The sequence below is a fragment of the Sciurus vulgaris genome (assembly GCF_902686455.1).
Source record: "Sciurus vulgaris genome assembly, chromosome: 14".
Taxonomy (NCBI): Eukaryota; Metazoa; Chordata; class Mammalia; order Rodentia; family Sciuridae; genus Sciurus; species Sciurus vulgaris.
Genome location: NC_136475.1, coordinates 26,396,204 through 26,421,739, shown reverse-complemented (window position 1 = coordinate 26,421,739; position 25,536 = coordinate 26,396,204). Strand labels below are relative to the sequence as shown.

The 25,536-nt window shown below is 40.0% G+C and overlaps 2 protein-coding genes across 3 annotated transcripts in view; one reads left to right on the top strand and one right to left on the bottom strand.

Annotated features, from left to right (window-relative positions):
* Positions 1 to 3,817, top strand: part of SNRPG (small nuclear ribonucleoprotein polypeptide G) — a 14,591-nt gene extending 10,774 nt beyond the window's left edge. For both annotated transcript variants that reach the window (XM_079110893.1, XM_079110894.1), the window contains one exon: positions 273 to 3,817. In XM_079110893.1, the coding sequence (XP_078967019.1) occupies positions 273 to 323 (51 nt within the window). In that variant the 3' untranslated portion in view covers positions 324 to 3,817. The remainder of the gene's footprint in view (positions 1 to 272) is intronic.
* PCYOX1 (prenylcysteine oxidase 1) lies at positions 1,084 to 25,536 on the bottom strand. The gene is made up of 6 exons (XM_079110855.1): positions 25,342 to 25,536; positions 24,145 to 24,351; positions 23,065 to 23,239; positions 5,714 to 5,925; positions 4,989 to 5,138; positions 1,084 to 4,577 (listed from the first exon to the last, which is right to left on the bottom strand). The coding sequence occupies exons 1-6, from the start codon at positions 25,451 to 25,453 to the stop codon at positions 3,919 to 3,921; spliced, it is 1,515 nt and encodes a 504-aa protein (XP_078966981.1). The 5' UTR covers positions 25,454 to 25,536; the 3' UTR covers positions 1,084 to 3,918.

The following is a 25,536-nucleotide window of genomic DNA, read 5'->3' as shown; positions in this document are numbered from 1 at the left end:
GTTTTCAAGGTGAAGTGAATCAGTGGAGACTTGGAATCTCAAAAAAATAATTAGTAGCTATCAATCTAGAAATGTACCTCCTTTAAAGGAAGGACTTAGTAGTTTCATGTCATGATTAAAAGATTTATTTCATCTCCCTATGACTTGAAAAAAGTTTCACAAACTGATATATAATATGGAAAATCCATTAATGATTTGGTAGAAATTCTTTATAATCACTAATAAGTCTACTAAATGAATTTTCTTTTCAAATCTACTTTTCTCTTTCCCAGGTAATACGAGGAAATAGTATCATCATGTTAGAAGCCTTGGAACGAGTATAAATAATGACCATTCAGCACAGAAATCTGTGTCCCGTTTCCAGAGGGCCTGTTTATGACATAAAAATCGGGTCATGTACATTTTCATATTAAACTTTTTGTTAAATAAACTTTTTAATAACAAAAAGCTGTCTCAGATGTTTTGAATATAGATATAGAATGTTAGCTCTTCTAACATGAATCTTCATGGTTAAGACTGATTTCAGAATTTTATGCACTAAAATGGAAGAATCTTATTGAATATGAAACATTACAAGGATTTTCCTTCATGTTTCAGTGCTGAGCAGAGATAAAGAAATTGCAAACCCAAATGCATGAGTGGGGTTATTGTAAAACATTAACTGGTAAGTACAGTCTACTCGTGGCTTTTCCAAGTACAGACTATCTATCCCTTATCCAAATGCTTGGGACTAGAAGTGTTTCAGATTTCAGAGTATTTGTACAAACAATAATAAGTCATGGGATAGACCCAAAGCCAGTGTTTCTGCATTTTGACCACAGCTAGTCACATGAGGTCTGGTGTGGGTGTGCCAAAAAGTTTAATTTTGTAGTATTGCAAGGGAGGACTGCTCATCTTGTACTTCTGTGTTCTTAGTGCGACAGAAGTAAAACTCAGGAAGTAATAATGTAGTCGTTTATTTTAAACATAAGTGTTAAGTGGAGAAATTTTGAAGAGTAGAAATAGAATTTCAGAGAACATCCCAGTGCATTGTGGTCCTTAGAGTAGAGAAGAGCAGTGAGAATGCTATCCACAATATATTCATCTAGTTCATGAAATTTTATTTATGGCTCACAAGCTCTAATGAGAGAGTTATTACAGATGGTTGTATTATTAAGCCTAACCTTAAACATTCCAAGCAAATGTTTAAGGCCTATTTTTATGATCTAAAAAAAGCCTGCAAACCAGTTAAAACTGTGGAGAATGATGTATACATAAGGGAATATCTAAGTTTTCTTGACACAATGAAGGGTGTAGACATATTTCCTACTTATAGAAACTATACAACAAAAGAACAGCTAAAGGGGTCAAACTAAATCACAATAAAGTGAGTTGACATGAAGTCCAATACATTTTTCAGCATTTCTGTTTTCACCGATGGTAATTTTTGCAACCACACAAAGCTAAATCCTAGAACCATTTCTCCAAGTGTGATTCCTAAGACAATAGCATCACCTTGGAACTTAATAGGGTAAGTTTTTGTATCCCACTACAAACCTGGTGAGTAAAAAATTCTAAGAGTGGGGCCCAGCAGTGTTTTCATGAGCATTCCAGATAATTCTGATGCATAGTCAATTCAGTTGGAGAACCACTGAAGTAGAGTTGACATCATTCTGCCCCTACATCATTTCTCCCAGTCTCTTCTGAAAAAAAAAAAAAGTGGTCTCCTAGAGTTAGCAAAACCTGACAGTATTTTTCTTTTAATAAAATTATTATTTTAATGCTGTAGTTACGTTAAAACTATCTAATAGGCCTGGAGTAGCAGGCTTTAATAGTAGTTTTTCTTCTAATAAAAACTATTATTTTTAGTACTGAAACTACCTAATACTCCTGCTTAGAACCTATTTTGGTTTTGAGGAAGCAATTTCAGATGCCCTTTTGGAAATTTTAATCAGTAGGTTTGATATAAAACCACATTTCAAACAGGTATTCTTACAAGAAAAAATATAACCCATTGTAAAACAAGTCTACAAATGATAAAAATTAAATCATTTCATTAGTATTTACCAATATTTACAGTAGTCCTCCCTTACCTATGGTTTCATCTTCCATGGTTTAATTTACCCTTCATCAACCACAGTCTGAACGTACTAAGTGGAAAATGGCAGAAAAAAGTTTAAAATAACATTTGTTATATTATTGTTTTATGGTTATTGTTAATCTTACTGTGCCTAATTTATAAATTAAACTATGTATAGATATATAGGAAAAGATAGTATATATGGGGATCATACACTGTCATATATAATGTCCACAGTTTCAGGAATCCACTAGAAGTATTCCAACATAATTCCCCTCAGATAGGGGGGGACTACTGAATCATATAACAGTGTTGCATTCTCTACAAATAGTCTTCATTTAAAACCACAAAAGAACATAAATGCCTCTTAACATACTTAAGAATAAAATTAGAAAAAATATAAACCTTTGACAAACCATGAATTTAATTCCTGCCTCTATATCAAATATATCTTGGCAGTTTTTTCAGGTATTAATATTCACAGATGCAGCAGGGAAGAAACAATGCTAAGAATCAGCATTTTCTTATACCATTTTGCTAAAGTAGCTACTGCCATAATCTGGCACATTAACCTGGTTTCAGTTATTGTTAATGCATAAGCTTTTTACCGGTTCTCTTCTACCAGTGACTATGACACTCATTCACGATCTCTGTACAGTAGATGTAGAACTGGTGGTTCTCAAGTTTGGCTCCACACAGGAAGCTTTTAGCCTTACAGTTGATTCTAATGTGCAACGAAAGTTGAGAGCCATTGCTTATGAGATTTCAGCAACCAACTTCTCACTTTACGTGCTACAGGAACTGATGCATTTAACATTTCAAAACTATTCTGAACTTGATTAAGCTTAGTAGCATTCTGAATATTCCACTCTAATGCCAACTGCTCAGGGTTATGGAAGTTGCCTCTGCTGTTAGTCTGTGTTTCTTACTATCAAAATTAATTCTGTGTTCTCATTGAGAAATTCCTTGCAGTAGATCTGCTCTGATGTTTTGAGTTCCTTAAGACTTTTAAGGCACTTTTTAAACCCCTTTATAGACATTTTAATCCCCCCATCTATTCTCTAGTTGTACATTAGAAATTTGATAATGCCCTGGTAGTATCCTCAATCCATTAAATCCTAATCTCCGATTGTGAGGGTGTATCAATAATTTTAAAAAGCTCCTCAAGTGAGGACTTAGTATTAGAATGCCAGGGCTAAGGTTGTGGTTCAGTAGCAGAGTGCTTGCCTAGCATGCCAATTTCTTTATTCAATAGCCCATGTAATCTTAAGATTACACTCTATGACTTCTGAATTTTACCCCTAATAAAATCAAAAACATAATCAAAAGTCAAGGCTTTAGGCATGGGTATATTTTTTTACATCAAAAAGGCATATAAATTACTAAGAGCCAGACTTACATATCTACTTCCAGAGTAGTTTTATCTAAGGAATTAATTCAGCTGTGAAGCTCAAATGAACAAGTACCCAGCTAAGATAGTTCTTCCTCAAGTGCTCATCTTAAAACAATTTAGATTGTGATCAAACTCCAAGGTCCTACACCTGAACCTACTGAGTTAGAATCTCAAAGAGAGAAGCTTGAGAATCCACGTTTAATGAACTCCAGGTGATTCTTATTGATCAGATGAGCTTGGGAAATGCTGCTAATGGATAGTGAAAGAAATTTTGGAAATGGCATAAGGGCGAGAGTTATCCATGGAACCTTGTATTTTCTTAGGACCCAACAGGATTACTTTGTTAAACAATGAAAATGGCAAAATATCTCATTCAAAATCATTTCTGCTCAGATTTTTGTTTTGTTTTGTTTTTTGCCTGTGATACTCATTGGGAACCAGTTAGAGGAAAAAAGAGAATATTATTTCATAGCTCCGTTTTAAGTTTCTCATAGAGGCCATCTTGGTCAATCATGTCTGTGTGCCCATTCCAGCGGTGATAGGCAAGGAGTGCAGCATTATGGGCTGCAATGGCACTCATTTCCATGGCACTGGCTGCAAACTCTATACCATTGAGGTAATACAGCCGATCGTGGAGGATGATTGAGGGGCATTTCTCCGGGGGCTTATAGTGAGGATATGCAAGCCAGGACTTCTTCACAGCATAATCATAGGACAAAAAGAGCTTTAAAATTTGCCGTTTAGTAAGTATTTCTGGAGAAAAAGTCTTCCAAACATATGTTCCATCTGTTGATGGTTGAGGACTGTCCTTTTCTCTTACAGAGGACACAATCCCAATGTTGTTAATAAACATATCTGAACTATCGGTGGTTAAAACCGTAGAGAGGCCAAACTGATCTTTGGCTCGAGAGCTAAATATAGTTGAATTCAATTCTCCCTTAACCAAGGTTGTCACTATATGTTGGTAATATTGATGGAATTCCTCAATTGGAGGATCAAAGTTGAGGAAAGTTATATTGGACATTTTTTGATTCAATGGAGTGGCCACAAAGACGATGTCGTAGAAGTCTGAGCGTGTCTCAGATCCAGTTTGGTAAACCACTTCATACATCTTTGTGGGATTTCCTAGAAGGAATGAGGTAGCACACATTTATTTAGTATTTCTAACATACTGTATTTAATACCCTCTAAAAATAATTCTAGAACTTAATAGTTTCTCTTTAATTCCAAAAAGTTAAAGGAGTTTTAGCCCTTAAGATAACTAACAGTCCCTTGCAATTTTATTACATTGCAGATGATTTCCTATTCAGAATGTCAATAAATACAAAATATAGCATTTTTACTCTTGATGAGATTGCTTTTCAAATCCAAAGAGTCATGCCATTGTATCTGAGCACATTTGGGAATATTTCTACATGGCATAACAGAACTTAAAATTCCATCTTTTTGAAACAAAGAGAGATACAAAAGCAGAAGTTTTTCTCCCTGCACAATCATTTTCTGCAGGGATAATTAGAAAAAAAAATTCAAACTCACCTGTCTGCTTGGTCCCTGTTTTCTCTATATACATTACTGAGCCAGATATAAGATTGCTCTTGGAAGCCTGAAGAAGCCTTGAGCAAACAAGTTTATTACCACCTTCTATTGCCCAAAGGCCAGAATCAGCAGCAGTCAGTGACACTGCCCCTGTTGGTAGGAGGAAAAGAAATGTGTTTTCATTCTGACTTTGAATGAAGCTCTATAACCACTCTCCCTTTCCAATTAAGTGTTCTGTTCAAAATGTCTTATGACACTGCCAAATGGCAAAATCTCACTCAGTTGAGAACCAGTTAACTATTGGAAGCCAAGAACCCTCTCCCCCTAAAAATGCACACCTACAAATGCATAATTTCACTAATGATGTCTTAAGTTTTGGGTTTTTTTTATTTTTTTCTTTCCATTTTGGTACCAGGAATTGAATTCAGGGGCACTTAACCACTGAGCCACATCCCCAGCCTTTTAGAATTTTATTTTGAGACAGGGTCTTGCCAAGTTGCTCAGGATCTAGCTAAGTTGCTGAAGCTGGCTTTCAACTCACGAGTCTCCTTGTCTCGGCCTCCAGAGCTGCTGGTATTACAGGTACGCACCACCAGGCCCGGCAATGTCTGAGATTTTGAGAAAAGTAGCCTTCTCCAACCCATGGCCTAAAGTTAGGTGCCATTCTAATATCACTAAGTCCTTTTATGAATAAACATGCATCACTTTTTCAAGGCCTGGCTTACCCACAAAGGCATTGATGTCTGTGCTTTGACCGTAATTGACCCTCATGACAGGAGCAATCATTTCATTGAGGAATTTCTCAGAGAAGCCTGCTTTCTGCAAGGTTTCATGAAGCGTTCGGTTAAGCAACCCAAGGAAGTCATCCCCTCCTACAGCATGGAGTAATTTTTCTACACTACTGAAGGCATAGTCATGAGATTGGTAGCGGTAGATCCTTGTGAAAAGAAGAAAAATGCCATTAAACACCAAATAAGATGAGGGAAGAAGATATATAAAGAAATGAAAGAACATCATAAAAGTCAAATTGACTTCCATGTTTCCTTTTGGTGAGTTTCTACCCATCCTGTGACACATGGCTTAGTCATCACCTTCCCCAGCTCTCCCAGAAGCTCTTGACCCTCCCTGACCCTCCACCTCTTCTGAAGTCCACAATCCTTTGAACACACTCTTCTTTTTCTGCACTCAGATCACCTTTACAGAAATGGGGCTGGGCTCAGTAGTGCATGCCTATAATTCCAGCAGTTGGGGAGGCTGAGGCAGGAGGCTGAGGCAGGAGGCCTCAGAAACTGAGTGAGGTTATAAGCAACCTAAAACAAAAAATAAAAAGGCCTGGGAATGTGGTTCAGTGGTAGTGTCCTTGGGTTCAATCCCTGGTACCAAAAAAATAAATAAAAATTTTAAAATGGCTGTGGGTTGTTCTCCTTCCAGCAGCACTTAGACATGTCTCAGAAAATAACTGGCCACTCCAAATATCCTGCATGTTATCTTCAGTTTAGTACCAAAGCTTAAATATTTTTCACTTTTTTCTGCTTCTACCTAAACATGAAACCTTGTCAATTTTCCTGGCATATCTCTTGCTGCACAATTCTCACTCCACTGATCTTAAGTCAGGATTTATATCCCAACTAGTAAAACAAATAGCTGATCTACCTGTTTCTGGTTTCTTTTATTTGAAATATTTATAAATCTCCCCAAAGCCCTAAAATGCCTCTTTTATTTTGTCATCTACTCAAAAACTTGCTTACTAAACAAAGTCCACATCATTGAACCTGACATTAAAAAAAGGAACTGCAACCAGGTGTGGTGGCACACACCTGTAATCCCAGCGGTTCAGAAGGCTGAGGCTGGATGATCACAAGTTCAGACTGGCCTGGGCAACTCAGTGAGACCCTCAAAAAATAAAAAGGGCTAGGGATGAAGTTCAGTGGCACAGCACCACTGGTTTCAATTCCTAGTACACAAAAAAGAAAAAAGTAGGAGCAAAAGGCTTTGTCTAAAGGTGACATGCAAGTAGAAGGCTTAGAAGCACAACCTGACCTTTCTGCCCTCAGTCACACACACACTCACACCCTTTGCCTGAGCATGCCTGACCCATTCGCTGGTCTCAAATATGCTCTGCATGTAGTCTCACAACTGCAAAAGCTCTTCCCTCTCTCTGGACTTCCCATTCCAGTCACAGAACAGCTACATCTCTTTCAGAGAGCCTGAATCCTGCCTTCTCTGCAGTCTTGTCCAACTTCCCAGTCTACAGGGATGTCATCTCCAAAAGTCCATAAAATTTAGCACCCATGCCACTCAATCAAGTACTTAGAAACTACTCTATATGATTCATTTTTTTAGAAAATACCACCTGACATTTCTTTGCACTCTATGGATATAAAAAGAACATTTACATAAATAACACAAGTAGCAATTCAATTTTTCAGGTTTTACAAGTGATATAAAGATGAGAAAAGGCTGGGGATATAGCTCAGGTGGTAGACAGCATGCCTCACATGTACAAGGCCCTGGGTGCGATTCCCAGCACCATTAAAAAAAAAAAAAAAAAAAAAAAAAAAAGTCCATCAATTCTTGCTGGGCACAGTGGTGTATGACTATAATCCCAGCAGCTCAGGAGACTGAGGCAAGAGGATCACAAGTCAAAGGCAGCCTCAGCAAAAGCAAGGTACTAAGCAACTCGGTGAGAACCTGACTAAATAAAATACAAAATAGGGCTGGGGATGTAGCTCAGTGATCGAGTCCCTGAGTTCAATCCCCGGTACCCAAAAAGAAAAGAGAGAGAGAGAGAGAAAGACATGGTTCCTTTTCCTATGGCTTACACCTGTAGACAAGAAATAAGGCACATACACAGATAAATATATGAAATAAAGGAAGAAATAAGAGCCAAGGGAAGATCCTTCTCAGTGAACTTAGGAGGAAAGTTTTTATATAGTTTCTTCTCTCAAAAAAAAAAAAAAAAAAAAAAATAGTAATAACGTTTTTAGAGAGTAAAGGGATGATATTATAAACATTTTTTTTTCCCCAGTACTAGAGATTGAATCCAGGGGCACTCTACCAATAAACCACATCCCCAGATACATACCACAGACCTACAAATATTTTTTGACACTGATCTTGCTAAGTAGCTGAGGCTGGCCTCAAATTTTCCGATCCTCCACCTCAGTCTTCCAAGTAGTTGGAATTACAAGCATGCACCACTGTGCCTGGCTATATGCATTCTGGTTTTATCTATTAACAGTGTAATGAATAAAATGTTAAATGAGTCTTTGCTGGAAAAATTGATTGCATATCGGTGCCAAAACAGAAATACTAAAACATCATCATCCAACCACACCATCTGAGTTTTAGTCTTTGGGAGATAACAAAAAGATGAAAACACTAAATTCTTGGTAGAGCATGTGACTAGCAAGTACAAGGTCCTTGGTTCAATCAAAAGAACGAAGGATGGGGCTGGGATTGTGGCTCAGTGGTAGAGTGCTTGCCTAGCATTTGTGAGACACTGGGTTCAAACCTCAGCACCACATAAAAATAAATAAATAAAATAAAGGTATTGTGCCCATCTACAACTAAAAATATTTTTTAAAAAAATAAGGAAGGAAGGCAACACACACTGACTTTTCAAAAAAATAACAGACTGGATGCAGCATAAAATGAAGAGTAATCTTTGGCAAACAGCATGACAAAACAGTAGCCAATTAACCTAAAATTATGCTAGTAGTCAATTAAATAACCTGTCAATGAGCTACACCCCCACTCCATCAAGCCTGAGATAAGTCCTCGTGGAGGGTGAGACAAGACCTCAATACGAACACTGAGCATTAGAACTATTATACAATAGTAGGTACATTAGAATAAATAAAACTAAAAATCAGACATGTAAGTAGCCAATAGTTTCTGCTGGTTGGATTGCTTATAATCTTTTTTTTTCTCAAGTGACATTTTTATCACCCTGAATATTTATTTAGTTATTCGATTAACAAATATTTATGGAATATAAACTTTAAGCCAAGCACTGTTCTAGGTGATGAGGATACAGAGATCAACACAAGACAGAGAAAAAGCTTGTCTTATACTTGGGAAAGCAGGTAGTAAAAATTCAAGAAATGGAAGTAAGTTATTTAACAGATAAGAGGATGATAAGTATTAAAGAGAAAAATAAATCAAAAAGAAAGCCTAGGAATGCATGGGGTTAGCAAGGTTTTAATTGTAAATAAGATGGTCCAAGAAAATAAGTCCAATGGTCAGGGGAAACTTCACTCACTGACAAGGTGACATCTGAACAAAGGTGATGGAGGGGAGGATGCAAGCCAAACACCAGGGGGGGAAATCTTCAGGTAGAGGTAAAAGCAATACAAGAGTCACATGACAGAACCCAGTTTCCTGAAGAAACAGTGAGGCCAGTGCAGCTGAAGCAGAGTGATCCAGGAGGACAGGAAAGGGGACAGATGGCTTGAAGCACTTCCAGAATGGTTCATGAAGACCTCTGAGAATCAGCTCCTCCGTGAAAGCAAAGAGGACACTGGCAAAAACTGTCAACTAGGCTGGGGCTGTAGCTCATTGGCAGAGCACTTGCCTAGCTTGCATGAGGGCCTGGGTTCATTGCCAAGCACCAAATTACAGAAAAAAAAATTTCAACATTTCAAAAATCAACAATTCTTTTTCAGAACTCCGGAAATAAACCAAACCCTTACCAAAATACAAGGAGTATTTATTCAAGAAAAGTGGCTGAATCTCATTAAAAACGATGAGCAATGTGGAACTGTAATTTGCCTATTCCCAGACCCCTCTGGCCAGCCCTGCAGTAGCCTTAAAAAGCAGCACCCTTGCAGTAACAGCTGTGAAACCACCAAGCTAGAAGCCACTAGAAAGGATAGAATGGATTTGGAGCTCCCAAAAAGCATCATCCCCAGAGACCTATCTGGGAGCTCAGGAAAAGCACCATCTTCAGGGTTTGTCTTTATTTGATCTGATTCAGACCTCACCCTATACAAACAGCTCCCATCCCAAAACATTTGTCCAAAAAAAATCATTGGCAACTATTTAATATCACTGTTGCCTTAGGGTGTGATACCAACTGGGGCTAATAAGAAGCTGACTAAAAAATTGTAAAAAGATACTAGGAGGGGGCTGGAGTTGTGGCTCCGGGGTACAGCGCTCACCTGGCATGTGTGAGGCCCTGGGTTTGATGCTCAGCACCACGTATAAGTAAATAAAATAAAAGATCCATTGACAACTAAAAAAAAAATTAAATAAAAAATACTAGGGAATGAAAATGTTTCCAGAAATCTAGAAAGTCAAGTGCAAGGGCTGTCTGTCCTGTGCTCAGAAAAGTCCTCAGAAGGCTTCAATCTATCAAGTTTTACAGATCGTGAGGCTTAGAGCAAGCAGGAAATTAAGGTTAAGGTAGAGTTTTAAACTATACGCTGGAGCATTGAAAATACACACTAACATGCAAACTTAAGTGGCCTTACATGACAAAGAATACAGACTTCTCAGAATTGGTCCCAGAAAGTCAATAAACAAACCAATAGTACAATCAAGAATAACAAGCAGCCATGGAGTCTAGGAGAATCGAGTTTCCAGAGCTGCCCACCATGCCCAAAGTTTTTAAATCAACTATTAAATATAACTAAAGGAAACCATGTCTAAAGAACAAAAACAAAGTAGGAGAATAATGTCTCACCATATAAAGAACCTCAACATAGGGGGAAAAAAAGAACCAAACAAAATTTCTGAAATTGAAAAGTATAGTATCTGAAATTAAAAATTCACTGTAGGGACTAAACAGGAAATGGAAGAAGCACCAGCACACTTGAAGGCAGATCAACTGAGATTATATAGGCCAAGTAACAGAAAGAACAGAAGAAAAATGAGCAGAGCCTCAAAACCCATGGGACAACATGAAGTTCACCAACATGCAAATACTGAGAACCCGAGAAGGAGAAAAGGAAAAGAAAAGGTTGGAAAATTATTCAAAGAAATAATGGCCTGTGGAGAATGGTAGCACAAACCTCAGGCGCCTGAGGCAGGAGGATCGCAAGTTCAAGACCAGACTCAGCAACTTAGTATGGCCCTAAGCAACTGAGGCCCTATCTCAAAATAAAAAATAAAAAGGGCTGGGGTTGTGGCTCAGTGCGAGAGCGCTCGCCTAGCACGTGTGAGGCACTGAGTTCAATTCTCAGCACCACATATAAATAAGTGAATAAAATAAAGGTCTATCAACATCTTAAAAAATATTAATAAATAAATAGATAAAAAGGTTTGGGGGATATAGCTCAATGGTAAAGCACCCCTAGTTCAGTCCCAATACTAAAATTAATAAAAATAATAATAGTAATAATGGCCCAAAACTTCCCAAATTTGATGAAAAACATTAATCTACACATCCAAGAGGTTCAACAAACTCTATCCATGAAAGGGTCCTCAATAAGATTAACAACTGACTTCTCTCTAGAAACCATGGAAGCCAGAGGTAGTGGGATGATATGCTGAAAGACTCAAGAGTTTAGATCCAATAAAACTATCCTTCAAAATGAAGCAAAATTCAATCCTTAGCAGGAAGAATGAAACAGGGGGTATCGCAATACCAGATCTTCAACTCTACTACAAAGCAATAGTAACAAAAACGGAATGGTATTGGTACCAAAATAGAAAGGTAGATCAATGGTACTGAATAGAGGACACGGACACAAACCCAAATAAATACAATTTTCTCATACTAGACAAAGGGGCCAAAAATATGCAATGGAGAAAAGATAGCCTCTTCAACAAATGGTGCTGGGAGAATTGGAAATCCATATGCATCAGAATGAAACTAAACCCATATCTCTCACCATGCATGAAACTAAACTCAAAATGGATTAAGGACCTCAGAAACAGACCAGAGACCCTGCAGATTATAGAAGAAAAAGTAGGTCCAGATCTTCAACATGTTGGCTTAGGACCAGACTTCCTCAACAGGACTCCCATAGCACAAGAAATAAAAGCAAGAATCAATAACTGGGATAGATTCAAACTAAAAAGCTTTCTCTCAGCAAAGGAAACTATCAGCAATGCGAAGAAAGAGCCTACAGAGTGGGAGAAAATCTTTGCAAATCATACTTCAGACAGCACTAATCTCCAGAATCTATAAAGAACTCAAAAAACTCTACACCAAGAATACAAATAATCCAATTGACAAATGGGCTAAGGAAATGAATAGATACTTCACAGAAGAAGATCTACAAGCAATCAACAAACATATGGAAAAATGTTCAACATCTCTAGTAATAAGAGAAATGCAAATCAAAACTACACTAAGATTCCACCTCACCCCAATTAGAATGGTGATTATCAAGAATACAAGCAACAATAGGTGTTGGCGAGGATGTGAGGAGAAAGGTACACTCATACATTGCTGGTGGGGCTGCAAATTAGTGCAGCCACTCTGGAAAGCAGTGTGGAGATTCCTTAGAAAACTTGGAATGGAACCACCATTTGACCCAGCTATCCCACTCCTTGGCCTATACCCAAAGGACTTAGAATCAGCATACTACAGAAATACAGCCACATCAATGTTCATAGCTGCTCAATTCACAATAGCCAGACTGTGGAACCAACCTAGATGTCCTTCAATTGATGAATGGATAAAGAAACGTGGTACATATATAAAATGGAATATTACTCAGCCATAAAGAATGATAAAATTATGGCATTTGCAGGCAAATGGATGAAATTGGAGAATATCATGCTAAGTGAGATAAGCCAATCTCAAGAAACCAAATGACAAATGATATTGCTAATAAGTGGATGATGACACATAATGGGGGGAGGGAGGGGTTAGTGTTAGGGTTAGAGTTAGGGTTAGGGAGGTGGGCAAGAATGGAGGAAGGAAGGACTATATAGAGGGAAAACAGGGGTGAGAGGGGTGGGGGAAAGGAAAAAAATAACAGAATGAATCAAACAACATTACCCTACGTAAATTTATGATTACACAAATGGTATGCCTTTACTCCATGTACAAACAGAGAAGCAACATGTATCCCATTTGTTTACAATAAAAAAAAAAAAATGAAGCAAAATTAGGGCATTCCCAAGTAAACAAAAAACAGAAAATGAAACACCGGCAGACTTGCCCTAGAGAAACAGGCTGACTAGGAAGCTAGAGGAAAGGGATTCCCAGGAAACTGAGACCCAGAATAAAGTTCCCTGACTTTGCAGTTCCTTCCCCTCCCAGCTTAGGAGCTGGGAGCACTTCAAAAGAACCAGACACCTCTCACGTGTGTCCCTTCCCAGTTATGAGGCTACACACTGCCACCCTCAGAATGTAAAGGAAAAAACTCGGCACCTCCCAACGCCACCGTGGAGCATTTCTACCCAACCAGTGGCAAGCGACCCAACTAGGCAGAAACAGAGCCTTTGTCTTGGCAGAGTGGCTCTCTGGGTGCCAGGGAGAGCATTGGTTCCACCACCAGCCCAACCAGGACCAGCCCAGTCTCCTCAGGAAGTTCTGATTCACATTTTACCTGACTGGTTTCACTGCTGGGATGGCCATCACGTGGGAAAACCCTGGTTCTATGACATGGGGAAAGTTTGGGAGGGATATCCCATACAGAGCACCATCCCTTCTCAGTATTGGCACCACGCGATTGAACTTTCCTTCTTCTGGTCACTGCTCTTCAGCATTGCCTCTGATATCAAGCAAAAGTTTGTTTGTTTGGGGGTCACGGTACCAGGGATTGAACCCAGAGCCATTTAACAATTTTTTTATTTTGAGTTGGGGGTCTCACTAAGTTGTTTAAGTCCTAGCTAAGTTGAAGAGATGGGCTCCAAACTTGTGATCCTCCAGCCTCAGCCTCCTGAACAGCTGGGATTATAGGCATGTGCCACCATGCCTGGCAAGTTTCTTCTGTTTTGCCAATTACCTCAGTCAGCTTCTGCTGTTTTGCCAATTACCTCTGAATGGGAACTCTCATCATGGCTGTGCATGACTCTTCAGACTATAGTCAGCCACGAAGCTTAACTACATGAGATGGAAAAACACCTGCAACAACATCTTCAGGGTTTGGGCTACTGTTTTTATCATCACTCAACTGGTCATCCTGCCCTTCTGGATGCTGCACTGCACCCTGGTGTACCCACTGAAGCTCTACCCTGCCTTCCTTGATTACTACTTGTCATGATGGGAACGCAACAGATAAACAGCATATCTTCTAGGCCTACCTCATTTTGCACATGGCCCACAAATTCATAACTGGAAAGCTGATACAAGATGAAAGCAGTGACTGGGAAGAAACTGAGAGTTCAGAGGACATGACAGCTGGGGAAGGGGCAAAGAGCAGGATAACAACCATCACGTAATGACTGATGGGCTGGGGAGATAGCTCAGTCGGTAGAGTGCTTGCCTTGCAAGCACAAGGCCCTGGGTTCGATCCCCAGCACCCAAAAAAAAAAAAAAAAAAAAAAAAAAAAAAAAGACTGAACCAGTGTCCCAGCTGCCTCCCAGATTAATCCATAAAGCCAAGGAACTAGCCAGCCTTCTTCATAGGGTCACTTCCTGCCCTAGAGAGAGCTAAGGAGCAGGGGAAAGGAGACGTCTCTGTGTCCTCCCTCTTCCTTTGTCAACAGTTGCTTTCAAAACATTCTAGCTGGGCATAGTGGTGCACACCTGTGATCCCACCAACTCAGGAGCCTAAGGCAGAAGGATCTCAAGTTCAAAGCCAGCCTCAGCAACTTAGGTGAGGCCCTAAGCAACTTAGTGAGACCCTGTCCCTAAATAAAATACCAAATGGGCTAGGGATGTGGCTCAGTGGTTAAGCGCCCCTGGGTTCAATCCCTGGTACCAAAAAAATAAACAAAAACAAATTCTAACCAGCCCATCCCTAGGTAGAGGGGAAGCTGGTTATACCCTTTATTAGTGAGGGGATAGTTTTATTTTCCTCTTTTCTCTAGGGTATCTTTTCTATTGCTTTTGAGACCCTTCCTCATCCTGGGAGTAAGAATTGCAATTCACATCCCTTATTCTTGAGAATTGGACCCTGTTTGCCTTTGACTCCCTGATCTCCAGAGCTGGGTTGTGCCTTACTGTGGGTCTCATTCTGACAAAGCTGGATCAAGGCTCACTATTCTAAGCTCCCTGACTTCAGTCAAAAACCAAAACTCAGTATGTACGAAATGTCGAAATATATTCTACTGTCATGTATATTTAAAAAGAATTAAACACACACACACACACACAAAGCTAAACTGACTCTTAACTTATTGCCTCCTGAAACAAAATGAACTGAGCACAGGAGGGTACACAGGACCCTACTCCTACCAAAAGGTGGCAATGACACTGGGGAGTGCTCAGATGGCTGTGATGTTACTTCTCTGCCAACTGTCCCATAGCCACATGTCCAAGATCCTCCAGCTTCCTCGCTCAGGCCTCATCCCTTTCCTCTTCTCTTCAGCGAGGCTAGCTTGTTTGGAGTATGAAGGCAACTAGTTCTAATTTTTTATTTATGAACCGTATGGAGGGGTTGGGGTTGTGGCTCAGTGGTGGAACACTTGCCTAGCATGTGTGAGGCCCTGGGTTTGATTATCAGCACCACATATAAATAAATAAATGTCCATCAACATCTAAAACATATTTTTTTAAAAAAATGTGAAGTTTGGGTTTTAAAGCCAGAATTACAGCTAGCATCTGGCATTTTAACAGAGGGACCATTTCAGATCAAAAATATACTGTCAATGTTTGGGGTTTTTTTTTTAATTAAAATATAGAGTAACTAAAATGTGTCAATAAGTTAAAAAAAGAGGCTGAGATAGAATATTAGACAAAAGCTTTAATCCACATGAAGAAATAGACCACCTAAAGACATTTACATGAGTAAATATAAAAGACAGTTTGAAGGCTTATTTGTTTGTAACTCTTATTCTCCTATCTCATTTACTGCATAAAGCAACAATTATAAAACTGTGCTAATGGGATTATCATATATAAAGATAGACTTTGTACAAGCTACACAAGGGGAAATTACAAAGCCCTGATGGTGTAAGTTGGTACTAAAATAATAAAGCGTGTTTATTTTTAACCATAAAGATTGTCTTAAGATGTTGTTAGAAAATAACTCAAAAAATACATAACAAAAGTAACAAGAAAAAATGATACTCAAGAAAATATCTATTTAAAGCAAAAGAAGTTGACAGTCACGGTGATCCACAGTTTTAATCCCAGCAGCTCAGGAGGCTGAGGCAGGAGGATTCAAAGTTCAGTGTACAACAAATAATAAATGAAAAAGACTGAGAAAACCTAAACCTGTTGGGTCTTCCATACCATGGTACAAATTTTGGCTATTACTGTATGAAATAGAGAGCTCTGAAGGTTTCTGAGTGAGGAACAATATGGAGAGCCTTAGAATTCAAAAGAATTCCTTTAGCTGCTCTCCTGAAAAAAATAATGGCACAAGAATAAAGCAAGGAGATGATTCAAGAGGTGTATTAGTTTCCCTGAGCTGTTGTAACAAATTATCACAAACTTAGTGGCTTAAAATAACACAAATTCATCATCATATGGTTCTGCGGGTTAAAAAGCCATATCAGCCAGGAGTGGTGGCACCTATAATCTCAGCAACTGTAATTCCAGAAAGACTGAAGCAGAAAGATCACAAGCTCAAGGTCAGCCTGGGGAACTTAATAAGACCCTGTCACAAAATAAAAAAGTTAAAAGGTATGGGTTGTTGCTCAATGGTAGAGAGTCACTGGGTCCAATCCCCAGTGCGGCAAAAAAGAAAATGTCCAAAGTTAGTCTCACTGGGCTAAAACCAGGGTGTTCCCAAGGCTCGTTCCTTCTGGAAATTGGAAAGTATCTCTCTTCTTGCCTTTTTCAGTTTGTACAGGTCCCCAGCATTCCTCAGCTCATGGAATCACACACCTTCCTAGCATCATCCACCTCTTGCTTCCAGGATCACATCTCCCACTATCCAACTCTGAACTTCCTGCTTCCCTCTTGTAAAAATCCCTGTGATTACACTGGGCTCACCTAGATCTCAAAATAATTTCCTCACCCCGAGATCTTAACATAATCACATTGGCAAATTCCTTTTATCATGTTCCAGGGATTAGGACACGAACATCTCAGAGCCTTACTGGGCCTACTGCAGCAGGCCATTTCAAGAATCCAGACAAAAGAGTACAGTGGTTTGGACTGAAGTAGTTGCAGTAGTGAGAAGTGGTGGAATTCTGGACATATTTACAGGTTAATAGGATTCAAGATAGACTCAAAATACCTGTCAGAAGTAGCTGAAAGAAAGGGAGAGTGTTGATAAAGCCTTTTACTGTGAGTTCCATCAGCTAAGATAAAGATGCATAAGGGATCTAACATGTTCCCAGAAATGAACTAAGTGTTAGAGACAAGAAGGAGATTTAAACCTAGCCTAGAATCCAAGATATCTCAACAGAAAGTCATCAATGGGGAGCCGGGTGTGGTGGCATGCACCTGTAATCCCAGAGGTTCAGGAGGCTGAGGCAGGAGGAGGAAAAGCTAGCCTCCGGAAATAAGCGAGGCTCTAAGCAACTCAACAAGATCCTGTCTGTAAATTAAACACACAAAAAAAAGGACTGGGGATGTGGCTCACTGGTTAAGTGCCCTTGGGTTCAACCTCAGCACCAAAAAAAAAAAAAAAAAAAAAAAAAAAGCAAGCCATCAGTGGACCTGAGAATTCAATTCAACAAGTATCAGAATGAATACCTACTACCTTCCAGTCATTGTGCAGTTACTATCAGTCAAAAACACTGACTCATGGTGACTGAGATTAGGGGAAGGCTATGTTGAAAAGGCTGAGATAAGAAGTTGGACATTGGAGAAAAGAATGGCACCCTACCAAAAGAACTGCATAAATAAATGCTCAGAACTGGGGTCTAGGTTGTTGCCTACCATAAGCTCAAAACCTCTAAGTTTACTTCTGTCACATGGCTTCACTATGTACACTAAAATGGAAGCATATTATGCCTCCCCCAGGTTGGTTAGCAAAGGCCCTAAATGTTTCTGCAGATCACATAAGCCCCTTGTAAGGGGACCACCTGGATCTGCCATGTATTTCCAAAGAAGGAAAAAAATATTTTTAAGCTAGAATTTTTAGTTTCTATACTGTTTAATGAAAGAAAAACTGAAAACTATCTTTCAATTGTACATTTTAACCCAATAAGCTGCAGATAAGATTCACTTGAGGTGGTGTGTGTGTGTGTGTGTGTGTGTGTGTGTGTGTGTGTACGCTTTATGTTGCTCAGGATGGAACCCAGGACCACTCACATGCTAGGCAAGAATTCTACCACTAAACTACATTCATAGCCCTCGAGGTACTTTTAAAAATACCAATGCCCCGTCAGGTATGGTGGTGCACATCTATAATCCCAATAATTTGAAGGCTAAGGCCTTCCAAGGAGAATCTCAAGTTTGAGGTCAGGCTCAGCAACTCAGCAAGACCCTCGGCAAATTAGTGAGATCCTATCTCAAAATAAAAAATAAAAAGGGTTGGGGCTGTAGCTCAGTGGTAAAACACCTCTGAGTTCAATACCTAATACCAAAAAAAAAAAAGAACCTCAAATCCCTACCCCAGCATAATTGCATAAAAAATCTTGGGGTGAGATTCAGCATTCATATTTTAGAAAGAACCCATGTAGACTCAGGATGCAGCACAATAATAGAGTAGTTGCCTAGCACACAAAAGACCCTGAGTTCAATTCCCAGGACCTAAAAAACATAAAAACAAAAGCATTAGTCTATGGCCATACCACCCTAAATGTGCCCAATCTCATCTGATCTTGGAAACTAAGGAGGGTAAGGCCTACTTAGTACTTGGCTGGGAGAAAGACCCTCATGTGGTTATAATGTGCAGCCAGGGTTGAAGATTACTGCTTCAATTGAAATGAAGGGGAATCAGCCATTATAGAGTTCCCTTTGCCAACTTCTGCGGTTTTTGTGACATGCCAGAATATCCCCAACATGGTAGGATATTTAAAATCTTTAACAACTAGTACATCATGAAACAGGAAGCAGAGTGGCTACAGCAGTAAAACTAAAACAAGACGCCCTACTGCAGACGGGAGGGGGAGATATGTTGACAGGGACAAAGTCATCAGTATTTCACCACAGTTCTGCTTTTGTTTCTGTGGTACTGGGGACTAAATCCAGGGCTTACCTGTATGCTAGTCGAGAACCCTGCCACTAAACTACATCTCCAGCCCTTCACTACTGTTCATAACTGTCACATGCTGGCTGAAGACCATTGTTCTCTCCAACAGTTTGTTGTTGTTGTTGTTGTTTGTTTGTTTAGTACCAGGGATTGAACCCACGGACACTTACCACTGAGCCACATCCACAGCCTTTTTTATATTTTACTTTGAGATAGAGCCTCACTAAGTTGCTTAGGGCCCTGCTAAGTTGTTGAGGTTGACATGAAACATGCAATCCTCCTGCCTCAGCCTCTTGGATCACTGTGATTACAGATATGTACCACCATGCTCAGCTCTCCAACTGTTTTACAGTGTGAAAAAAAGCATCAAAACAAGACTTACATGATACTGACTTACTAAAAGAAACAGATGTATGAAGCAACATAAAGACCAGTTTATACAAACAAATGTCAAAGACTGAGGACAGTCTATTCAGTAGTGGTATAAGCCCACAGACTACATTTTGCATTCAGGAGGCAACCCCTATCAGGTCCCCTTTTTGCCCTGCAGGAGCAGTCTCTTTTCTACTCACTTAAATGCTACTCTTTTATGCTAAAAAAAAAAAAAAAAAAAAAAAAGGATGGGAGCCATCTGATATTTGACAAATGCACTAAACATATATCAAAAGATAGTCTTTTTAAAAGGCTGGAAGGTGTGCAGGAAAAACTGGACAGCTATATGTAAAAAATGAAATTAGACTCCCCTCTTTCAAATCTAAATGAATCAAAGACTGAGGAATTAGATCAGAAACTTTACAATTGATAGAAGAAAACATAGGGTCAACACTCCATTACATAAGTAAAAGCACCAACTTCCTTAATAAGACCCTCAGAGTGCATGAAATAAAACCAAGAATCAATAAGTGAGATGCCATCAAGCTAAAAAGTTGCACAGCAAAGAAAACAATTAAGAGCATGCAGAGAGAACCTACAGATTGGGAGAAAATCTTGACCAGCTACTCCTCCAATAGGGGACTAATATCTAGAATATACAAAGAACTTAAGATATTTAACAAAAAAAACAAATAACCCAATCAATAAATGGGCAAAAGCACTAAACATAAACTTCTCAAAAGTAGAAACACAAATGGCCAATATATGACGAAACGTTCAATATCTCTAATAATCGGGGAAATGCAAATCAAAATTACACTAAGATTTCATCTGACTCCCATCTAAATGGTAATAATCAAGAATAGGAACAACAGGCCAGCACAGTGGCACACACGTGTAAATCCCAGTGGTTCAGGAGGTTGGTGGGAGGATCATGAGTTCAAAGCCAGCCTCAGCAACTAGCAAGGCCCTAAGCAACTTAGTGAGACCCTGTTTCAAAATAAAATATAAAAAAGGGCTGGGGAGAGACTAGGGAGCTGAGGCAAGAGGATTGCAAGTTCAGGCCAGCTTCAGCAATTTAGGAGGCCCTAAGTAAGTTAGTGAGACCCCATCTTAAAATAAAAAGTAAAGAGGGGGGAAAACCTGCTATTGGGTCCCCTTTCACACTATCTGAGTTCTGTTCCTGTTTCTATTCTTCAATAAATCCTCCTCCTTTTATTCTTAAAAAAAAAACAATAAAGTAAAAAGGGCTGGGAATGTGACTCAATGGTAAAATGCCCTTAGGTTCAATCCCCTATACCAAAAAAATAAAAATAAATTAAAATAAATAAAAAAAAGGTCTGGGAATATGGTTCAGTAGTTAAGCACCTCCGGGTTCAATCACTCGTTTAAAAAAAAAGAATAGGAATAATAATAATGTTGGCAAGGTTGTGGGGGAAAGGAACACTTGGACATTGTTGGTAGGACTACAGACTAATGCAACCACTCTGGAAAGCAGTATGGAGATTCCTCAAAAAACTGGGGATAGAACCACCTTATGACCCAGCTATCTACTCTTTAGTATTTCCCAAAAGACCTAAAATTGGCATACTACAGCAACATAGTCACATCGATGTTTATAGCAACACAACTCACAATAGCTAAGTTATGGAGTCAGCCTAGATGCTAACAATAGATGAATAGATTAAGAAACTGTGGTGTGAATATATATAGAGAGAGAAAGAAAAAAAATGGAGTTCTGTTCAGCCACAAAAATGAACGAAATCATGATATCTGCTGATAACTGGATGGGAAATGAAGAATACCATACTAACTGAAATAAGTCAAACTTGGAAACTCAAAGATCGAATGTTTTCTCTCATATGCAGAAGCTAAAGTAAAAGAAAAGGGGAAGGAAGGATAAGATAATATAAAGAATCAATCAAATATAAATTAACAGATAAGCAAAGGAAGTCAAGTAGAGTAGAGGAAGGAGAATGGGAGAGGGGAGGGAGGACAGAAGGGAAAAAGGGGAGGGAAAAGGGGGGAATCATGAACTGAAATTGATTTCTACTCATGTATGAGCTTATCAGAATGAACCCAACTACTATATATAACTATACAGCTATAATTTTCAAAAACATTTTTTAAAGATGGAGAGAAAGCAATAATACCAAAAACTCTAGGAATTCTTTTTCTATTTTTTTCTTTTATTTGATGGAGTAGGGGTAGTCGGAATTGAACTGAAGGGTGCTTAACCACTGTGCTTCATCCCCAACTCTTTTTATTTTTTGAGACAGGACTTGCTAAGTTGCTGAGGCTGGTCTTGAACTTGCAATCCTCCTGCCTTGGCCTCCTAAATCACTGGGATTATAGGCATGCACCACCACGCCCAGCTGAGATGGGAATTCTTTTCAAAATCAAAAACAGAACAACCTAGGAGCTATGGCTGTCGCTCACTAGTCGAACACTTGCCTGGCATACTCAAAACCCTGGGTTTGATCCCTAGCACTTAGAGGGGGAGAGAGACAGGAAGGAAGGAGCTTTTGAAAATATAGAAAATCATAAAACAGAAAAAGAGTAAACTATATTCTTGCTACCCAAGACTGCTGGCATTTAATATTGAAATTTAAATTCTTAGGGCACAAGCCTGATATTCTAATTTAGGCTGCTGGCTCACTGAAATATCATATCACTATTAAAACTCATTTAAGGGGCTAGATATATAACACAACCTGCCTAGCATGTGCAAGACCCTGAATTCAATCCCTGAGGACAGAAAGGTAGACAAAAAGAAAGGAGGGGCTGGGGAGATAGTTCAGTCGGTAGAGTGCTTGCCTTGTAAGCACAAGGCCCTGGGTTCGATCCCCAGCACCTCAAAAAAAAAAAAAAAAAAAAAAGGAAATAAATGAAAAGAAAAAAAAAAAAACTAATTTAAGTTTTCTTATAATTTTTCAATCATCTACACACCAGCACAGTACTAACACTAAGACTCTAGATCCAGACTACCGGGTAACTCCAGCTCCACCACTTACCAGGTGGGTGAGCTTGTACATTTAAAACCTCTGGATGCCTCCACCTTCTACATCTGTAGAAAGAAGCCAGTAACAGTACCTACCTGCAAAAGTTGTCATGAGAATTTCAAGGATTTTTTTTTTTTTTTTTTTTTCCAGTTTCCAGGGATTGAACTCAGGGGCACATAACCCAGCCCTATTTTGTATTCTATTTAGAGACAGGGCCTCACTTTTGCTGAAGCTGGCCTAGAACGCTCGATCCTCCTGCCTCAGCCTCCCAAGCTGCTGGGAACACAGGCATGGGCCACCACACCCAACCAGAGTTGATTTTTATAAAACATCTAAGAGTGGCAACACTCGAGAAGCATTTGTGAAGTACATTTCAGAAGCAGAAAAACAAACTACAACTTCAATTCCCAACAGGATCAATGGTTTGCATGTTCTCTACAAAACAGTGTTCCTAAGAATCTTACAAACAGGGCTTGCAGTTAGGTACAGAACTGTTTCTAAAGTTCATCAAGCTAAAAGGTCTAATGGAAGGGTGGGAAAAATTACCTCATGAACTTGTCCAACACATCTTCAACCCACATGTGCATTCGGAGGGACTGAAATCCATAGCGCCAAACAAGTTTAATCATGTTCATTATAAACCAGCTGCTCTCCTCAAACACCAGAGTCTCACCATCATACACTCCCATTAAGCCACCTGAAGTCTGAATAGTGGAGAGACCTGCAAAAACAGAGAAAGGGGAGTTGAGTCAATGGTTTCCAGGCTGATCAAATGAAAGAAAATAATCCAGAGTATGTCCCAGAGACACTGTGAAGTGAGTGAATTGGGGGCTTTTGTCAATTCTCAGGAAATACAGTGAAGGAGCTCTATTATAAAAGCATGATACACTAACACTCACTGCAATGTCCAAAAGCAGACTCCCTAGGGGACAGGTCAGAAGATCATGCTGATGTATCTTCATTAGACTGGCTATTCTTAGTCCCAGAAGAGATGGAAGCACAGGAAGTACCCACAGGTGATGTGGAAGGTAGCTGAGAGAAAAGAGGTACTCCCATTCCAATTCGAATCTTATTTTGCAAAACTGGATTTTTCAGGTAAGTGGAAGGAGGCCAAAATTACACAATATTCCCTAAAGAAAGAGCCTGCAGAGGCCTGCCAGACTTCCTCCACAACCTGTCCAGAGTTTCTGCTTGGCAGGTCAGCAATGAAATGTCCTGAGCACTGAGCACATGTCTGTATCCATACCGTGTGAACAACTTTAAGTCAGACACTCCAAGCCACTGGGTCTCATTTCCTCTGCTGTAAAATGAGTACTCTAAGGTCTCTGTTAGCTCAAAACATTCTCTGATTCTTCAGCACAAACTGAGAAGTTTAAGAACTGACAACTTCAGCCATCTTTACCTCTGCCCCATGGCTGTAATTCCAGATAACAGAAGATACAGATAACTAGTATCCCATTACCTAAGACAGCACCAACAGCTAACTGGACAGTGAAGGAAACCATTCATCTACTTATTTGAAAAAGACAAAAAACAAGGCAGAAAAGTTTCAGTTCTCCCCATGATAAAAATATCCAGGGATGGTCACACAGAATTCTGCTTAGCTCTAAGACCAAAATTACATACCCAGGTCTTTGACAAAACGCTTCATGTGCAGATTTAAAGGATGGATGACAGAACCTCCTGCCTCATAGTCTTGCCCTTGCACAGTCATGGTGGCCAGACGACCCCCCACCTCTTCTCTTTCGAAGAGGTCAATCTTCACATCTTTCCCAAATTTCTGCCGCAGATAATAGGCTGATGAAGTGCCACCAATTCCAGCTCCAATAATTGCTATGAGAGGAAAGAAGGAAGTTTTTTTGTTTTTTTCTTTTTTCTCTTACCAGTGTGTGGTTTTTGTTTTGCCTTCAAAAGGTCACATACTAATAACAGAGGTTACCCAAGGCTATTACCAACAATGTAGCCTGGAGAGGAGGGTTTTGAAGATAGAACTCCCAGAATCTGGACAGAAGCTGCTCCCAGTCAAATGCAATGGTAGATTAAGTTACACACTGACATTAATTCAATTCTCTTCCAGATGCCCAAAGATTTTCACAGGTCTGTGGAGGCACCAATGGGCCTGCACACTCTTGCGTGTCCAACTCATGGATGCATTTTAAATAAAGGGGCCGCCATTTTTGCCTAGCTTTGTTCTTTGTCTCAGTGTAGACTCAATGTAGACAGGTTAATGACTCGGAATAACACAGCTTTAATTGGTGGGTAGAGGGAGCAGGAGTAAAAAACCAAGGAGACTGAAACAAGAGAGAATTGATTATTTCGGCAGCTGCAGCAGTCCGAGGTAAAGAAACTGGGCAAGCCCAGGGCCTCCGAGCAGGCCGACCTCAGCAAAGTGGAGTGGAGAGAGGGTGTTTCAGCCTAACAAGGGAAGCAGACAGGGTCAGCTCGTTTGCACTGCTCCCTGTACCGTGTCTACGTGAGCCTGAAATCTAAGGAGCGGGAGAAGCCAGACGCTCCAGGACCGGCCAAAAGACTGGCCTCCCGAAGGTGCAGCAAAAAGGAAGGCAGCAATGAGGACCCTGGCCTCCCCACAGCCCCAGGCCTCTGAGACTAGAGCTGCAGGGACGCTTGGTCCCCATCACAGTCCATGCTTCAAGTGGGCATCTCTCCAAACCTAGGAAGCACAATCCCTCTTTCGGAAGACGGAAAGCCAACCACAGGTGTGAATCGCAAAAGGCGCGACCTGCACGCCCTGCCTGAATCCTGGTTTTGGGACCTGGGCGCACGACGCTCTTGTGCCCTCCCGCGCCACCCCTTCTGGCCTACCGATCTTATCCGGTGGGGCCCGCAGGTGGGCGCTCCCGAGGCACCCCCAGCTGCACAGCAGCAGCCACAGCCACAGCAGCGACAAGCCGAGCTCCCCGGCTACATGCCCCATGGCCTTCCCAAGCGCAGCAAACAGCCTCCAGCTCCCCGCAGTCCTCACGCCGCGGCGCGTCTGCGCGCTCACTCGCCCCGCCC